Consider the following 19,485-nt stretch of genomic DNA (forward strand, 5'->3'; position numbering starts at 1 on the left):
GGTATACATAGGTTTAGAAAGTCGCTCAGTACGAATTGGATACCAAAAGGGTAAAATTCAAAATGGTGGATACAATATGGCGGTCACAAATTGCAAAAATATGTATGATTTATGATTTATATCACAAAATAGTGTCTTTTCTGTGCGAATTGTCTTTATAAATTATGTTTTGGTACCCCACCTATTTCCCATGTTAATTCTTTTTTAAACGTGCTGTCTGATTTCAGGTTTGCTGATTGAGGTCTTCTTGTAACTGTTCATATCTTTAGGTTTTGTGTCGCATACATAACATGTTTGTGCAGACTTTGTATGGATGATAGCGTTGCAGACTTTGCCGTCTACCATTGTCAAATGGAGGTTGTGTTGGACTTGAAACGCCATATCTTCAACGAACGGCTGACATTTGTTCTTGTACTCGCTGCACCTCTTCTCGTGCCAGCTCCTCGGTTTCTTTCTTGAATTGGAGCCGAACTGGAATCTTGGTGGTGATGGGTGGGGATTCTGCCACACTACAATTCTTTCACCTTTCTTGTCGAAAAACAGCTGCAATGACACACATGAAATGAAGAAAATTTCTGAATCCTGAAACCCAGCTTTACTTACTGACTGCTTGTTTTGGGCCTGACCACTAGACCCATCACAGCCTCACTTGCTGATCAACGTTAGACACATACGGTGTATCCGTGGCATGCTCTCGAAGACTGGTTCTTGAACCTGCAAAAGCCTTTTCACAGTGTGATCTAGTAGGTACTGAAGTAGCACTTCCGACAACGACTCCCTCACTTGTATGCCCTCTGGGTAGCACTTCTTCTTTGCGCCTCGTATATGATTATAAGTGGGATAAATATCATGGCCCAGTTCCTTCACTTCACTCCTAAGAAGTTGGTATTGGTGTTTAGTTAGATTGGTATCCAGAAATAATGCTAGAACCTTATCTGAATCGCACGACATTGCAGAGTGTTTTCAGATTGTGTCCAGGACTTCCTAATCTTGGTCGTTCTAGTAGGATTTGCCTCGATTTCTTCTAGTATTTTTGACTTGTCAAGTTCTCTTTGATCTCTGTACTTCATCGCGGCTGAGTAAGCAAGAGTGGTTCCACTCTCGGCTGACCGAAATGCGTCAGTCTTCCTCCACTTTTATCTTTTACTGCTTTCAGCAAAGTCTACCTGTGGGCATCCGACTTTCGCCAAGGTCGATGGTTGTGGTTCACTATCACTCAGATTAATATCAGTAGCCAGCCAGTCCCCATACTTTTCCTCTACTTTACCGTACTCGCGATTGCATTTGTCGAGCTACCGGAACATCTGACAGGAAAAGGCGACTACTGTGTTTTAGTCAGCACTACATAACATATCTCCATCTGATATTTCATCTTCCACAAAGCGCAGGAGCTGCTGCTATTGGCTTCTCTGTTCCCTTTTGCATTCTTCAGAAACTCAAATAGCCTTCTAGTTATTTTATGTGGCATTTCACTGAAAAGAGAACAAAATTGCTATTAAATGCTGTATTTTGGTTAGAAAATTTCACACATCTTTCGCAGTAAATATGCCCTTACAATTTAAACGGGCAAAATTGGTTCACTGTTCCAGAAACCTAAATAATTGAAGTACCATATTAACAATAACAAAAATTGTATCCGCTTTTCCCGGATTAAAAACCTATGAAACTGTAAAAAATGTTTTTCTTTCTGATTTACAACGTACTTCTTCATAAGCATCCATAGAATTGATAAATTACATATAGCGTCAAAAATAGATGTTTATCATTGGATTATAATATATACAGATTAAATAAACAATAGATACCCACTCGTGGATATGACGCTAATATCCGTAAAAATATCGCAAAATTAACCTTCTCTAACAGAAAATACACATGAATACAGAACATTTATAAAGTTTAGATTTGGCTTTTTCTCCTGACCAAACCAGTGAACATATGTCAGTAACAGTTATATCTCTGTGCGATTGGAACCTTCCTTGATCATATGCGTTAGGTGATAGATCCTTCCATGAACTTTCATTTTTGGGGTTTTGGCCAGGTTTTCAGAGTTCCTGGCCCACTGTGCATTAGTGAAACCTTCAGTGCTTGTATACTACTTATTAACTGAATTGTTGTTTAGCTCCAACTCACTAAACTACCATATCTCATCACAACTGAGAAGTTAACTTTCAGAAGTTGGCATGCTCATTCATACATTTGCGGAACATGAAAAACTTATTCTCATATATGACGAACATTTAAGATATTTGTTACCGCTGGTTATCATTCTGATTACTTACGAACTTTAAAATTCTATTTCTTCTTTCTGTTTCAAAATACACGTTAAGTTTTCATGTCTGCAGAGCTTCTATGAATATACATGCTATCTTTTGGAAACAAACTTCTCAGTTAATGTATGAAATCTATTAACAGAATATTCATATAGATAGCTAATATTAGGTAAGTTTATATTAGTATTGGATCACTTATAGCTCCCATTAGGTGATGATATAAACATTTCTGAGAGTTAATTTCTGGAATATGCTTTGTTATAAAATATTTTACAATACAATGATTACTCTAGTTTTTCTTTTTGGCAGTCTCACCGTAGAGCTTTAACACATCACTGACTACAGAAAATATTGTAGGAAGTAGCTCTTTATTTTATTTTATTTTATTTTATTCCTAAATGAATGTCTTTACATTTAATAATCTATATGTGCTATGTATATTCCAGAAACTACGACAGATTGCATCTAAATGTGCTTCTCGTTTATCGTCTGATAAAATTACTGCCACAGAGTATCATCTTGTTCACCTTAACCATAGGTTGGTAGGCAACATGAAAATTTTAAAATTTTTCTCTCCCTTGGTAGAACTGTTTTATACTGTGATAAGGTCTCTTCTCTGTAACTGCATCTAGATATTCTATTCTTTCTCTTCCTGGTTTTCCTTCTGCCTTTCTCTCTATCAACACTGTGATTCAATCGGAGTGCCGAATAAGATGGCCAAGCATGCTGTTTCTTCTTTTTTCTATTATGTTCATGATCTGTCGTCCTTCGTTAACTTCCCTTAGTACACCTTCATTTCTTTTTCTTTCGGTCCATGATATGCGCAGCATTCTGCGCCAACACCACATTTCAAATACTTCCAGTTTGAATATTTCAGCTTTTCTCAATGTCCACGTCTCCGATTCGTAAAGAGCCACGCTCCATATCAGGGTCTTCGAGCGTCCAACATTTCTTGATGTTAGTAGTCCTCTTTCCTATTGAATGCTTGTTTAGCCTGCGCTATTCTAGTATATTTAAAAAATAAACCAATAAAGTATTTTAAACAATAAAATAGGTCATTCTTCTCTATTATAATGGTATGACTTAAAAACAATGATACGGCTCCTTGCAGCTTATTCTATCAGAAAAAAATCAAAGGAACAGTAACGCAAGTTTTGGGAATTTCATTTACGTCCATGTTCAACCTTTTAGAACAACTTCATTTTCCAGTGCATAATATAAATTGCGAAAATAAATTACATGGAATGCAAATATATAAATACATACTTTCTCAAGGAAATTATCAAAATCACAGGTTTGGCAAAAAAAAAAAAAAAAAAAGTTACCAAACGCCAGCGTCAATTGTCACCTAAGAATATAAATAACTGCCAGTAATGGGAGAAAATAAGAAAATAAAAATATATCACTGAACATGAGAAGCAAGAATTTCTAGAGAATAAATAGTTGAAAATGAAATGAAATCTTTGAGTTTTACGTCCCACGGTTATGCCGGTTAGGCTAAAGGAGACGGTGATTATGAGAGATGAGTGAAAAATGGTGGAATGAAGAAAGTGGGAAGAAACGGGAGAACCCCGAGAAAACCCACGAGCACGGGAATAAATAGTTGGATAACAAATATAAGATATGAAACGCAAACGACAATCAATCATTTATCATATTAATTGTTGGCGATGCATTTTCACTTTGATTGTGATAAAAATTTCACACTTCAAGGTGCCCATGTTAATATTAAAAAATTCCTGTAAATTTAGAAATTAATGTAATACTGTGACAAGCGCTTGATATTTAGGAGTAACAATTCCACGAGGGAAAAAGAAAAGATAAAAAAGAAAGAGAAAGGAACTGCCATTTTTCTATCACTTATCTGTTGTTCTCCATGCACCTCATATCGTCCCCTAGTGGCTTCACATTACAGTAGGGATAGTAATATCGGTCTATCCTTTCTATTTGTGGTTTTAATAACAAATTTAACTGCTGTGTGTTTTGTAAATAGTTCATTTTTCTAGATGTCAGAATAAAATCAATATAATGCTTCTATACGTATCTAGTACGTTAGAATTCTATTATATTATCAAATTATTGTGACTTTTGGATAGCTCAATCTGGAAAGGGGGTTTCTTTTCGTAGATTTGGACTCAATGAGCCGACCCGTATCGTCAAGTTGCTTCCGTTATTAACTGAGAATGTGTGTAAATAATTTTACTCCAGGGATATTAACAAAAGAAATGTGTCAGGAGATAAGATCTTCAGAAAGATGTATTTTGTATTGAATGTAGTTGTATGTACAGGTTAGTCAAGTGTTCTTTCTTGACAGTGTGTTATTATAGAATATTTCAATGGATATGAAAATAAAATGAAAATATTTCTATTTATTTCTTAGAATATTTCTACCCTATTAACGTGTTTCTTATTTCATTTTTAAGAATAAAAAGACTTTCTGCACTATTTCCCAGGTATACTGTCTTCTCCCGGTGCTGCTGACGAATGAACTACCAGAACCGAAGGCAGGATTCGAAAGTACGTAGAAGTAGAGCGTGCATAACTTTCTGTGTAGAAGTCATTACTGGAATTCAAAAGGAAGAAACTCTCGAGGAGGAGAAGCAACGAAAAAAAAAAAAAGGAAAGTTAAGTACTTTGATGTGAGATGCTGCTGCTTAATTACAATTCATCTATAATAGATGCAATACTAAAATTTAATTACTGAACATTCGGTAGCAAACTGCAAACACTATTTAAATTTGAGCTCTCAGAAAACAAGATTACTGTATGTTTAAATGTACATGCCTAAACATTTATTCTATTGAATACAAGCATAAACTAATAAAATAAAAAAGCAACAGTAAACAGTTCCTAAAGATTGCTTTCTGTTATTCTATTGGAAGTATGTCATAAATTGTTTCTTCCCTTTCCTTATGCACACACACACACATACGGTATATACAAACAGGATCAACATTGAAATAAACTAAAACGAAAGAACTTTGAACAGATATTTATTTCCATCACACAATCATTAACCCTGAAACCTGCCAAAGTTCTCATAATTCATTGAACAAATGCTGCACAATTTACCAATCCAAACAACCCGCAAAGAGATTACGTTCGTATTTTGTGAACCTTATATATATATTTCATAATAATTTATTCTTCAAAATGTACATTATTTAGCAGTGCACGTTATGTGCCTGCTGGCTAATTCTCAAAGCTTACATGAACTGTAAGAAAGGAACATGCACATGCATATATTGTTCAAACCAGTCAATTTAATAAAATTAATTTCTGTGAACTCAACACAGAATGAATCTAAAACAATATATTGTTAACTTATTCACATAAGCATGACACACACGAAACGAGCACTGACGCTGTAAATTATATTGTACAACCAAACCTCATATAAATGACAAGATGTCTCTTTATATGTATATATATAGAATATATATATATTTGGGATATTTGTCATTTTCATTATGGAATTTCATCAGAGAGGTTCACTACCAAGAGACTCAGCTGCAGGGGGTGAAAAATCACAACTGCATTCGTCAATTTATTACGATGAAGCTAATCCCAAACCTCCAGCTGTTCATAATAAAAGCATAATTAGCGTTTCTACAGCAGGATTATCGTTTGTTCACTAAAATAGAACCGAATTCAGCTGGAAATAATGGGATTAATTGAGCAGTGGTACAAATTTAATATTATACAAGCAACACAACTGTAAATTGTGAAAATTCCACAATGCACAGGAACAGTTTTATTATTATTATTATGCCTTCCTCTTCCTCGTGTATATACAACCAAAAATAGTCCGCCACTTGCAAAATTAAGCATTATGTCAGACTTAAAATTTCTCGTCTTATCTAGAAATATTAGAAGCTTTAGCTTTCTTCTGCGCCATCGTTATTTTCAGAATCGACGAATTCGACGTGCGTAAATGGGAAATGTCCTACTTTTCCATTAAGTTCGCCTTCCCACTGACCATTGATGTTCATCTTCGTTACTTTTATTATGTCCCCTACTTCCAACTTTAAAGCAGTTTTATCATAGGCATTTGGAACTCTGGCCTGTTTTACACGGGCATAGGCCGGAAGCTTTCTCTAAGGGAAAGAAAGAAAAAAAACAAAGTCAAAACAAGAAACAAAGAACAAATTCAGAACATAATATAACACAAAGACTCAATACATAAATGAACACATTCAACAGCACATTGTAATTTCTATGATAATATTTTAACTTTCATGTATCGCTGAGAAAGAATTACATTTCTACATAATCTTCTGCACAAAATTTTAAAATAACGTCCACAGCATTCATTACCATTCCTAGAACTTGACAGAGTCTGATGAACAACAACATCACTATTACCATTGCCGAACTTGCCTTATTCCTGTAGAGACTATTTTCTTATAACATATGCATTATTTATTACTCTGTAAGTTGGTCACCTGTTTATATTGGAATTTGCCTCATTTAACGAACTTTATTCTTACGCTGCTAATGTTAAATTCACCTCTGTATGTAGGACACTTAGTACTGAATATTCAACAGTATACATGAACTTTTCATTCTTTAAACAGTCTTTCTTGTTTTGGAACGATCTTTCAATAAACCCAAGGAAGAAAGGGAGAAACTTGTTCACTGAGTGTAACTTGTCCCAAAATACAAGAGGCGATGGAACTGTTTATTACTATTATGTCTACTGCCAACAATGTATTAACAGATCGTTACCATTAGGAATTCCCATTCATATTTTACAATTTCCAGATATTTGATACTTCAGTACAGACGGATTTACTCAGCTACATAAGCAAACATGCTCTCGGTTTTTCCCACTATTCGAAGCATTTTCTTTCTGCAGAACGACTATGCTAACAAATGAGACAGGATTAATGTTGCACAACGTAACAATAATAATAATAAAAAGTAACGGCTCAAGCTCTTGTCACATCCGCTGCTTGCTTGTCAAACCCCATTAATAAAAGAAATGCAGAATTAGTGGGGCATTTTTGATGTTCCGCTGCTTAACAGGGATGGAACAGTATAGATTTTCCGAAACATAGGCAGGCGGGATAAAAAAGAAATAATATATGTAGCGTTCTATACGTAATTGGAATGCTGGAATACATTATTTAAATCACAGTGAACGAATGCCACACTTAGATAGATACAATATCTATTATTTGCAACATTTTATATTACAAAAACATCTTTCCTACATTACATAACTAATTTCTGCATCAGAAATTCATACGCTACAGTCTAAAATAGATTTTGCCTCGAAATGGACTTCTTTTATGTGAATTTGTCACCTGTCTATGTTGATGATGAATCTTTTAAAGAGAATCCGATGGTGGTTAAAATATAGATTTTATTGTAATTTAAATTTTTGCCCGCCGTGGAAAAATTGTCCACAATTTTACTACAGGAATTTTACTTTCTATTTGAATATATATGTAAATTAAGCAAGTACACCACAACTTTTTACAAAACTTGAAATACTCGATTTAGACTAACATTTCGTATCACTGTGCTAAATTGAAACACAAGCAACTCTTATAAACATCACTTATATTCCACCAAATATACCGTGTCAATGTTATTATATAGCATCAACTGTTCACCACATGTAATCATTTCATTTCATATTAAAGAATGGGAAAGGAAGAGTCGAACCTTAACTCCTTCTTGACAGAAGATAACAATGGAATCCATTCGTATTACTTTTAAATGTTTGTAGGTGATGTGAAATCACATTAGGGTTGTTATTTATGTCATTTTCTAGTAGTAAGGTCAAAGAAGGAAGTCAATATTGAAATGAAAGCAGTATTGACTTCAAGTTTTTAATCCCACCAGGATTTGAATCTGCGACCTCACAAATTAACAGCACACGATTTATAGCACGAGATTAAGAAGAAACGCTCGCCTATTGAGTTTAAATTGAGTCTGATTCCAAGATGCGTTATTCTGAGATGCGCCCTACTTGAAAACCTCTTACGTCAATTTATGCAACTTTTATAGGTCACAACACCTTTATGAAAAGAAAAAAAAAAAAAAAAAACTTACTGCAATTTTGTTATCGGTTTACTGAGTTCTGTGATTGCCTACTTAAGGCAGAAAGTTGTCTAAAAATATACATGATTATTATTTACAAACAGTTAACCTAACTGCTTTCTATTAAGGTTTCAATATTGACTGTTAATGGCTTCCACTACTCTTGAATGTAAACACATGCTAACGAAATCTTATGTAAGTTACGTAAGTTCTTCCTTCTCCAGATTGTAAGAAGTTGATGTAGAACGCCAACATGTACACCTTATTATCATTAATATCTAGTCTCAACTCTTTAAACCGATTTTGATGCAGCTATATGTTGCAAAACAATTCATACACAGCTGCACCATGATATTCTCAAATGAGTTGGTGCGATTGAAATGTCATGAAGCCAATATGTTCAGTTGGCGAAGCTGTTACACAATTATTATTTTAAAATAAACGTTGATTTGTTCAGTGATTTGTACTTCTAGTTTAAGTTACAAATACTATGTAACTTTTTGATAATCTTTATATTTTTCGGCGGGAGCTCATGTGGTTTGGATTCCCCTTTAAGCTGTAGGTCCAGGTCTGACATAGCCTCGCTGCTGAAAGGGACACTGAACTGAAAATCAAAGCGAATTAAATTTACTTTTCAGGTAGTGAAACTCATTATGAATTTTTACCAAGATGATTATGGTCTACCACCTACAGACCATTATTAAATATGGCAGTAAAAAAGTTGTTTCAAGAATTTGGTATATTGTTTTCAGCAATGTTACTGCTGCTCAGGGAACTTTAATCTAGTAATTTCTCATTATGCCACCTCACAGGCTTTTAAACTTGCTACCAAATCAGAGCAGTCGTTAATTGCAATTTTTGAAAGGATAGTAAGTGATCAATATATGCAGTGCACGTTTATAGGACACTGTGGAAAACAACTTCTTATCAACAAAAACAAGGAACAATACTTTAAGAGTCTGACAGCTAAAGATTTATAGCTTAGATTGCTTCTTCGGAGTCAGATAAAATGGAATTGCAAGTTTTACCCATCTTTTAGCAAACCACATGCAATTTATACTTGAAACTGTTGCGATGCAAAAACAAAGTAGTTTTCAAAATCGCATGAATATATAAATAATTCAAATGTTTAACTGATAATTGTACTATTTAGTTAAAAAATGAAATTGCATAGAATTCGTGAGGAATAGATGAGAACAAATATCTTAACAGGGAGTATCTTTAATTCAACAAATTAGTAGATTTTTGTAAAATAAAGCTCCCACCAATTTCTCTATGCAAAGCAATATGAAAAGACTTGCTTCGAAACTGATTTTACGCTGCCAGCAAACACTACAGTACATTAAAATGTCATATATCTAAACAGAACTATTTCCTTCATAGGGTGACACCCAACAAAAGAACACCATGCACTAAGAAATGGGGAAACATTCTGGACATCTCATGAATCGACTGATCTGTGAAGTAAGTTTCACAATCGAGAAAAGTTGTAATGCGAAAAGCAAATGCATGACCCTCAGTTCTAAACGTAAATAAACAGCGAACTTATACGCACTAAACACCACAGAAATACGTGCGTAAATATGTATTAACAGATACAAAATAAAATTCATATACACGGTATTAGATTATGTTTTAACTATAGTGCTCTCCAATATCATCGTTAAGTTTAGAGCTAAAGTGCGTAATATTATTTTACTTGTTTAGTTCTTTCTCTATTTTTAAGTCCTGAAAATAAGCAACCAGTAGTAAGTTCCAAATATAGTGCATAACAATAACAGATGGCAAGTACAATAAAAGTGCAGAAAATATGTATAGCGATGTTTACAATTCGATTTTGGCAAGGCAGACCAGATATTTTTATGGGTGGTGGGTCTATTCAATTTAGTGGGAAGCTTGTACATGAGGAACATTTTGGTAATGCAAAAGTTAAGAACTGTTGATTCTCTAAGTGTTCTACAACATGAATACGGTAAAGATATATAAAAACTATGAACACAGTTTCGTTATTCTAAGAACAATCTACAAAACAACGTGAGAAAAATCTTTTTTTGATACTAGACAATACTACTGCCTGCAACAATGGTTCCCGACCTTGTTTAGCTCGCATCCCCTATTTTCGTAAATTATGTACACTTTACGTCTCCCTTCTCTCAGCTCCTTGGCCATAGGTTTTCGTCTGCTCCTTTCTGCGCTTTTAGGTGAAACACTGAGTTTTCAACTCTTAAATAATAAAACTTATAATAATAGCAAAACAGATAAAAAGGTTGCAGAAAATTCTCTCAGGGGTACAGAGAACACTTAATAACAGACGAGGTAATAACAAACCAAGTTTATGATAAACATAGGACCACACTATATACACAGCGTACATAGACTACTAGAAAGCATACGACTGAATACCAAATTTCTGATTCTTGCACAGTTATTAAAAAAAAAAAAAAAAAACTATGAAATAAATAAGAAATTGATGCACTTTGTACAAAACAACATGGACAGAGAGAATACAAAACTATACTTGAAAGATAATCAGGCAGAACTAGATAGAAAATGTATAAATTAGGAGAGAAATATTTCAAAAGCCTGAGTCCAATCCTTTTCTGTGTAGGACTCAACTTACTCTCTGAATTATTGGATAACACGAAGTATGATTCAGCATAAAAGTAACCAAATAAACAGAATTAAAAATAACAAACCTAATGCTTATGGATGATACCAAACTGTACGCGAGCACGGAAAACCAACTCAGAAATCTGTTGAAGAACACTGAACTGTTCTCGACACATATAACGATGGAATTTGGAATAGAGAAATGTAAAACACTAGAGGTTAATCAAGGCAAACAAACAATCAAAGAACAGAAGGTAACCACAGAAGAGAGAATGGAATCTATGAAGCCGAAAAAAAGTATTACAAGTACCTAAGTTTCAATCAATCGAGAAGGGTAGAACAGAGAAAACAACACAAAATTACCAACGGAGACGGAGAGATATACGCAAATCAAATCTCAACAGTAAGAATTTAGATAAGCTATTAATACATTTGGTGCATAAGTTCTAACATATTTGTTCGGAATAATAAAATGGACAGAGAATGAACTAGCAGCACCTGAAAGAAAAAACAGAAAAATATTGACAAAGAATAGAATACTACTCCCACAAGAGGCTGTAGAAACAATATCACTGTAAAGAAAGGAAGGAGGACGAGGACTAATCAATATCAGGAATTACAAAAAAACTCACACAGTAATAAGAGCTGCGGACCACAAATATGAACCATTCCATCCAAAATCAGACGGAGGAATCGAAAGTAATACAAACATTACAAATAGATGATATAGTTGGAAAATTATGAGGCGGTCAGACGTAGTACGTCAGTAGGATTGTGAATTCTATCTTTGGAGTTTTGCTAAAGCTCCCGCATATACAAACAAGCGAACAATTCGCCAGTTTGAGGAAAAAATTCGAGGCACCATTACGTAAATTGAAAAGTATTACGATAACATGTACTCGTAAATTTCATCGAAAGATCAAGTATGTGGCAACAGGATCGCACGGGCAATTGATGGAATGCTGTGTTCCACATTTAATTATACGTATGTAGTATATTACATTTAACACATCAAAACTTATTTTTAAAAAGTAATAAAATTTGAGCTTTAATCGGACACTAGATTGTAATGCAGTGAACTTAAATGTGCTACTAAGATACAATTAATTTACTTACTTGAATATTAGTTCTTCGAATTGATGCCTCTTGCTGCTGGGTTACTACGTTTCCCCCTCCTGAACTGGGTCGAATTCCGTCCGTTACACAGTGCTGACTATCTTCACACTAAAAGCACAAACGAGTTTCTGACCAATAAAAAACTAGAGTTTACAAGGCATACTTAATGTTTGTAAAGTTAATGTATCACTCGTGGTGGATCAAGTTTTCACGCACTATCCCAATTGATCATACGTGGCCCTAAGCACCACTTCTCCTTTACATTCAAATATAATACATAAATAAGTAAAAGACTGGAATTAAAAAGCATAAATATAAGGTTTTCTCCAGTATTTTTTATGTGATTAAAAGCAGGGTAAATACGGATATAACAGATAGGGACAAGAAAACGGATATGTAATCATTCATTGCACACAGGATTACTTTTTGCACTTGCTTATGTCTCATTTTTCTTTCTTTCGATTCAAAGAAATAAAGTCTACAATTAACCGTATGCCGACTCAAAGAGATCAGAAGGTTGAAACTAGGATATTTTGCAGTTTCCTTGATCTTAAGCTTAATCTTCGAAATTACGTAATAGGCATGCAAATTTAGTTTCGTTATTTTTACTTAACTGAGTCTTGAATTGACATATTCCGTAAGCTTCACAGTGTCACAAATTAATGGAATTCAACATTAGAAATAGGTATACCAAAGACAGTTGCAAGGTTAGATAAGACGCTTCCAAAGGGAATACGTGATTATAGTAAACTATAGAATCTTCAGTACCCACATTCTCTTGCTAGGCGTCAAATGCACACAGTAACTGAATATCCTTAATATTGTTGCATTCTTAACTGTGGCTACTGCTAATAACATTAAATTTATGGAAATTACTGACCTATGATTCGATTTCCAACATTAACATTTCTAGACCATTTATTAAAATCAAGATCCAATTTTCATATTTTCTCCCAAACTAGGCATAACACCGTTACATATATTGGACTAACTTAAGTTGCTTTTATGTTATGTCCAAATACTAGCTCCATAACCTATTATTTAATTATCTTTAGGAACTCTTTTGACAGCACGAGAACGGATTCAAATAAGTGGTAGCTTGTTTCATGTACGGACACATAAATCTAGTCTGCTAATAATATAGAGTTGTATGCACTGTTTGCAGTTAAGTCTCAACATCTCACTCTGTCAAACATGTGAGATTAATCACTTCATGGAAAAATTGCACTAGAAGGCAATTACAATTCACATAGTGCACTTGAACTGTTCTTATTTTATTTTTATTTTATTTTATTTTTTTTTAAGTATGCTTTAGAATACTTTGGCGGATGTTGCAAAGCTACATCCTCATCCTCTAAATGGTCTTTGGTCAACTTTGGAATTACAGGATCAACTTGAGTAGTCTTTGATGGATAAAAGAGTATATACAGAGTGTAACAGAATACATGTTACAAGGCTTGGGAGATGATTCTATACATGGAAACAAAGAAAGAAGTTCATGTGATTCATAGTGAAATCCGACGTCGTAACCGAGTTATGAACTGTCGCAAATGTTGGAAAATGCATGTAATATCGGATTTCAGACAAATGAGAGGTGCGACAAGGAGCGATTCCACACACTTGGAAGGAAGTAACACCTGACTGACAAAGGGAGAGTAGTAGGGACGCGCCACAAGGATTTGCACAAAGAAAGGACAAGGATTCGGTGTGTGTATGCACTGACCTGGATAGACTTAAACACAATAAGGGAACAAAAGGGCGGATAAACTGCGAACTATGCATGTGCAATACATAACGACCGGACGTGATCAGCGCATTTACTACACAGAAACCAAGAAGTATCTACCACCTCCCCTTTCCAACGGGAGACGAATGACCTAATCTGGAACAGTTTATTTGAGGAGACTGGAAACACCAGAAACAGAAGTGGCGTTAGGCATAGGCAAAGTAGGCAATCGCCTAGGGCCCCGCATCGGCACTTGTAATAAAAAAAATACCCTTATTCTTAATCTTAAAGGAAGATGTGTTAAAGCTCTCGAAGATTTCTCAGAAATAATCTGACTTGCCGAACATGCTGATATTGAAATTGCTTTGTACCTTGCGGTGCTCACAGCTGGAATTTAATATTTGGAGATGCTGCAGCTTCTTGCATTGGAGCCAAATTATTCTTTGGTATTTTACAGAGACTTTTTACTTTGTTCTCTGGTTCAAGCGCCAGATGGGAAGTTCTGAAAGCCAAAGTCGAATTAACTCTGAAACTTTTCTGTGAAACTAGGTGGGAGTGCAGAGTGGAAAGTGTGAAAGCCGTGAGATACCAACTGAAAGAAGTTTGTGAGGCTTTAGTAAGTTTAAGTGATAACTGAAGTGACTGTTTTGAGGCAAGTGAATGTCAATCCCTCATCAAGGAAGTAAGACTTATGAATTCATTGTTTCTCTTATTATTTGGTATGACATTTTGGTACAGATTAACACTATCAGTAAAGTTTAGCAAAGAGTAGATTCCCAGATACAGTAGATGTTGCTTTAAAGCATGTGATTGGTTTTCAACAGTGGCTTCAGACGTACAGAGATCAAGGTTTTCAGTCAGTTCAGGTCACAGCAAGTGAATTAGCGAGTGGTATTGGCATCGAGTCAAAATTCAAAGAAGTTGTTACACATAAAAAGAAAAGGATGTTCACATACGAAGCGCAGGATGAGGTAATAGGTCAAGTGAAGACAAATTCAAAATTGAATATTTCTATGTTGTTATTAATACTTTGGCACAAAGTTGTGAACCTCGATTTCAAGTGCTAAGGAAGTATCATGAGATATTTGGATTTTTATATGATGTTGCTTCTCTAAAAAGTTTGACAGAAGAGAAACTGCTGGCTAATTGTAAAGATCTTGACCGTCAGCATGGCCACAAGGTTACACTTTTGAACAGACTGTGTATTTTCTTAAGTTTATTCATCATGCAAAATTATTATTTTATTCACGGAAAAGGTGAAGTTATTTTACTTGCTTGGCTATGAACGGTTCCGAGATGGTGAGAAACTCTGTTCTTTCTTTACCCGCAGGTGTTCCTCAGTCTTATCGTCTCTCACGATAATACAAAGAAATCGTTGTTTCTAAACCAAACTCTTATCTCATTAGCAAAGTGCTTTAAAACAGCAAACTTTTTTTCTTTCCTTGAGTAAAGTTACCAACTAAAGGTTTTCGCTACTGAAACTGTTTTGTATATATTTTTCATAACAACAATTAAAGTTTGGAAATCTTTTTAAACACGAAGTTGTTACAATGTAAACAAGTGCGCGTTAAACATTGCATTCCCATGCATTAACGTTTCGTCATCCCACCTTTCGTGGGAAAATGCTCGCAGCCTGCATAAGTCGCAGGCAGAATGGTAAAGGCACATAATTGCCAATGTGCATTCTTTTTTACTGAACTGCTTTGCATCGAACTATACGGTGGAAAATCCATCAGTCATGAACTGAACCTTCAAAGTTGGTCTGCAACACTTGTTTAATTGCAATCTCCAAGTTTTCGTTCCCACGAAACTAAAACACGTGTTGCCAGAGCTATTAAATCTACCACCACTATATTTGTATTATGTAGGGATATACAAACTTTGGCATTTCTCCTATTTATTTTTACAATATACTGCCAACCAGAGGCACGATGACCGGGATTTTCCCAAGTGTTGGCAGGAGCGAGGAGTTGGCGCTTAGCATTGAGTAAAAAAGAAACGAAAAGTTTCCTGCGGATAAATTTACCTACATGTTAATACGGGACGACTATGAAAAGTTATTAAGTATGTGGTAAAACTATTATTGCAGTATCAACTGGAAAAGTGAACAAAGTGATGTTCCAATAATTATCTCCTAAAGTACAGCATCTTCAGAGTTTCGGAGCCTCTTCAAAAGTTAATGTTCCCTCCAATTCCCACACTCATTGTCCCTACTTCGCAGTGAAAGCCCAACGTCAACGTGAATCGTGATTTAGTGCAAGTATTTACAATATAACTAAAGGGCTATATTCTTAGTGTTTTCATCTACCATATACATATCTACGTATATTTTCGTGATATTGTGTTTTATCTTTTTCAATTTCATTCGTTCAGTTTGTGTGCGTAATTTCATTTATTCAAGCATCCATGCTATATAAAGTAAAAATTTTGTGTGTTGTTAATATCTTTTCGTTTACTTCGTACATGCATATATCTATTCAATAAATAGGAGTTCATCCGAGGCAATATTCTCTTTTTTATTTGTATGTATGCAAATACTTATGAATCGTCAGCTTGCCAATCGTATATATGCAAATATATACACAAAAGTAAGTATAATTAAACCTAAGTTCCCAAACCACTAAGGCTACTCATTACAAACAGGACACGAGCTCTAGCCTAAATTGTTATCAACTGTTTCTTTAAAAAATACTCTAAAAGCCAATACCCAGGGGAGACGGTAGGTAGCAATATATAATTTTTATTCTGGATTAGTGTCTGTAATATTAGTTACTTTTGAATATATAAGTTGAAAAGCATAGCTCCATACATCTTAACCCTAAAGTGCATATTTGAAAGTGATTTTGCCATCTTATTAAAATATAGAAAAATCTCTCTTTTTGGGGAAAAAAAAAAAGTAAAAAGTCGTGACATGCAAGTGAATGGGATATTTTGGAAAACAACAAGAAATGAAAGGCTTTTAAGGAAAAACTGGTTTGTATAAATCTTACTCGTATAAAAGGACTAGGAAGATCTTGGGCGAAAACGTTTCCCTAGAACAGTAGGAAGAGAGACACGATGGATGATTAAACAGAATAAAGATAAGTTTCTACTTAAGTGTATTGGTATGTGTAAACATATGTTAGTGGCTTTATTTAAATATTGCATGTTATTATTAAGAACACGTTGGGTTTCGTCTAGAGCTTATACAACCCGAACAGATTCTTCCGAAACCAAAACTTGTGGGTGCGCAACTGTTGTTAAACACACGTTATACTTTGCCTGGAACTTATGTAACCAGTCATGGCCTGCTTTAACTAACACTGTTAGTTAAAGCTGGCCATGAACCAGTACAATTTTCGCCTGAAACGTATGCAACATGGGACGTTTTTTTTTACGGGGCCTCGCTTTAGGGTCTCGCCTAAGGCCCCGCGAAACCTAACACCGCCTCTGACCAGAAATGTCTGAACTCCTATCAGAACGCAGGTGTTTTCCTCCAGACAAGCGTCGTCGATGCCAATAGACGGAAACAGCAAAGCCGACTCTTTCCAGATTGCTGAAATTGTGACAGTTGTGTGCTTAATGGAAAGGAATTAAGTAATCTTTTAAGATTGTATTACGCCTGCCCGAAGATCCCTGGCCAAGGTGAACCCATGGTGGTTTGCCATTGCTTTCCATAGAATGATGATGTCCTAGCGAAGGAACCTACAATTTACAGTAGAATCCGAACCATTGGTATCCCTATGGGGAATCGAATCCTGAGTACATGGACACCCCTTGATTACAAGGGGATGAAGTTATCCATTCATGCACCAGGGGCACTGTCATAGCATATGGCACTTTAATATACACTGGAGTACTGGCCAGAAACACTGGGAAAGTCGTTTTAGAATTACCTTGCTTTCGTTTCTGACTGGGGTTTCTCTTAATGTATTCACAGTCCCAGCAGATGAATGATAGGATGACACCTTCAACACAGTGTTTTGGCTGCCTCCTTGTCACATCTTTAACGCAGCGTTTCCATCAAATTGTCAATCTGCAGGGGTATTATTTATCTGGGAGGAGGGGAGGGAAAAGACAAACAAGTCAAGATTGGGCAGTCTCCCACGGCACGGTGTTACCACCTAGACACTGTTTCGTCTTGCATAGCCACAGGGACAAATTTATTGGTTTACCGCCCCTAGACTAAAAGGTTTCCACTGCCTCTCATCCCCAACGTACCAACTTGTAGCACAACGTAATATCAATTATCTTACGCATATTTTTGTTGCAAAGCTTTTGTGTAAATACCGATGAATTGAAATTTTGAATCTGCTGGAAAGATCTGAATTTACAAATTTACGTTCTTTATTTAAAAAAGACGTACGGAGAATTATGTTTCTTTCTTTCTTTCTTTCTTTTTCTTCTTCTTCTTTTTTTTGTAATACGCAATAGTACAAATAATACAAAACATTTGCCAATATTCGTTCGTAATATTGTGAATATTCAAACACTTGAAATACGAATAAAATACGTAATTGACTTGTTGGCTATTTTATTCTACTGTAACAGAATATGATTATAGTACAAGAGATTAAATCATTTTTTCAATCTACGCACACTTTCAATATTTGTACAATTCTACTCGAACCACCAGTAATTGAAGTCAATCGACTCGCTAAATGCATGATTACTTGAAAGGCGTTTATTCCGACTTTAAGCATGTTTTCATCGCCTTTTTCCTCCTCGTCTTTTTATTACTAAACTTCAAAGCTTTCTTGTATTGCTTATTATATTTTCGTAGAATGTTCGGCCGTACGCCCAGGCCTAGTACGCATAGTGGTAAATTCAGCCAATCAGCCCTTCGTACTAGGATTTTTAAGTATCTTAACGGAGATTACCACTTTTGAAACGCAAGAAAGAAAGAAAATAAAGGAAAGAAATCAAACAGCATAAAAACAAGATAGAAAGAAAACATACGCTCTACCTCTTTCTTTCATCTCGCATACCTTTGAAGAGCTTCGCCTAGTATATTTGAATTGACTACACACAAAATCCGTAGTCATGATGCCAGCGTAAGCACAACATACTCATCCTACCGTTCAGGAGGTGATATGCCAAGCAGCACATTTTGACAAACAACGCTTCGTGGTGTGATTCGTTCGCCTTGTACATAGGCATACCTCACAAACCCGGCTATACCTCACAAACGTTGTCACTGCAGTGTGTTCAGACAATCTTGTGCAACGGTACAATGGCACCGTATACGTTTAGTGAGTACACCGATACGCTCCTGGTCTACGGCGAATGTTGATGAAAATAGACGAACTGCCAGTTCTTGTATGCGGAACGCTTTCCCGATTGTCCCAAGCCAGCACACACCATGTTTGCGAGAATCGAAGTGCATCTAGGAGCTCCTTCATGGCTAAGCGGTTAGCGTATAGCCTGTTCGCTTTCCTCGTATACAGTTGCTGTCCGATGCCGACACACCGCGGGTGGTGGAGGATGTCACCAAACTCAATACGATGAAACGCTTGCGAAACTGCTAATATATATAAAAGTGGTTAGCAAGGGATAATAATAATTATTATTATTTAAATATTACCTTTGTCCTACAGATTGCCTAAGCAGGTTTTAAATTAGCACCTATGATTTTTTTTTAATTAACTATTAAATCCGAAATGATTTTAAGAAACAAGCGGATCAGGATATAAACCTTCATAATTATAACAAAAATACAATAATATGAAT

At 35.4% G+C, this 19,485-nt stretch overlaps 1 protein-coding gene across 2 annotated transcripts in view; it reads right to left on the minus strand.

The window, feature by feature from the left end:
* Positions 1-5,250: 5,250 nt before the first annotated feature.
* Crk (Crk proto-oncogene, adaptor protein) overlaps positions 5,251-19,485 on the minus strand; it is a 92,414-nt gene continuing 78,179 nt past the window's right edge. For both annotated transcript variants that reach the window (XM_081762737.1, XM_081762736.1), the window contains 2 exons: positions 12,051-12,158; positions 5,251-6,370 (listed from right to left, as the gene is read on the minus strand). In XM_081762737.1, the coding sequence (XP_081618863.1) occupies positions 6,152-6,370; positions 12,051-12,158 (327 nt within the window). In that variant the 3' untranslated portion in view covers positions 5,251-6,151. The remainder of the gene's footprint in view (positions 6,371-12,050; positions 12,159-19,485) is intronic.

Source organism: Thermobia domestica, chromosome 6 (genome assembly GCF_964235325.1).
Source record: "Thermobia domestica chromosome 6, izTheDome1.hap1.1, whole genome shotgun sequence".
In the NCBI taxonomy this organism is placed as follows: domain Eukaryota; kingdom Metazoa; phylum Arthropoda; class Insecta; order Zygentoma; family Lepismatidae; genus Thermobia; species Thermobia domestica.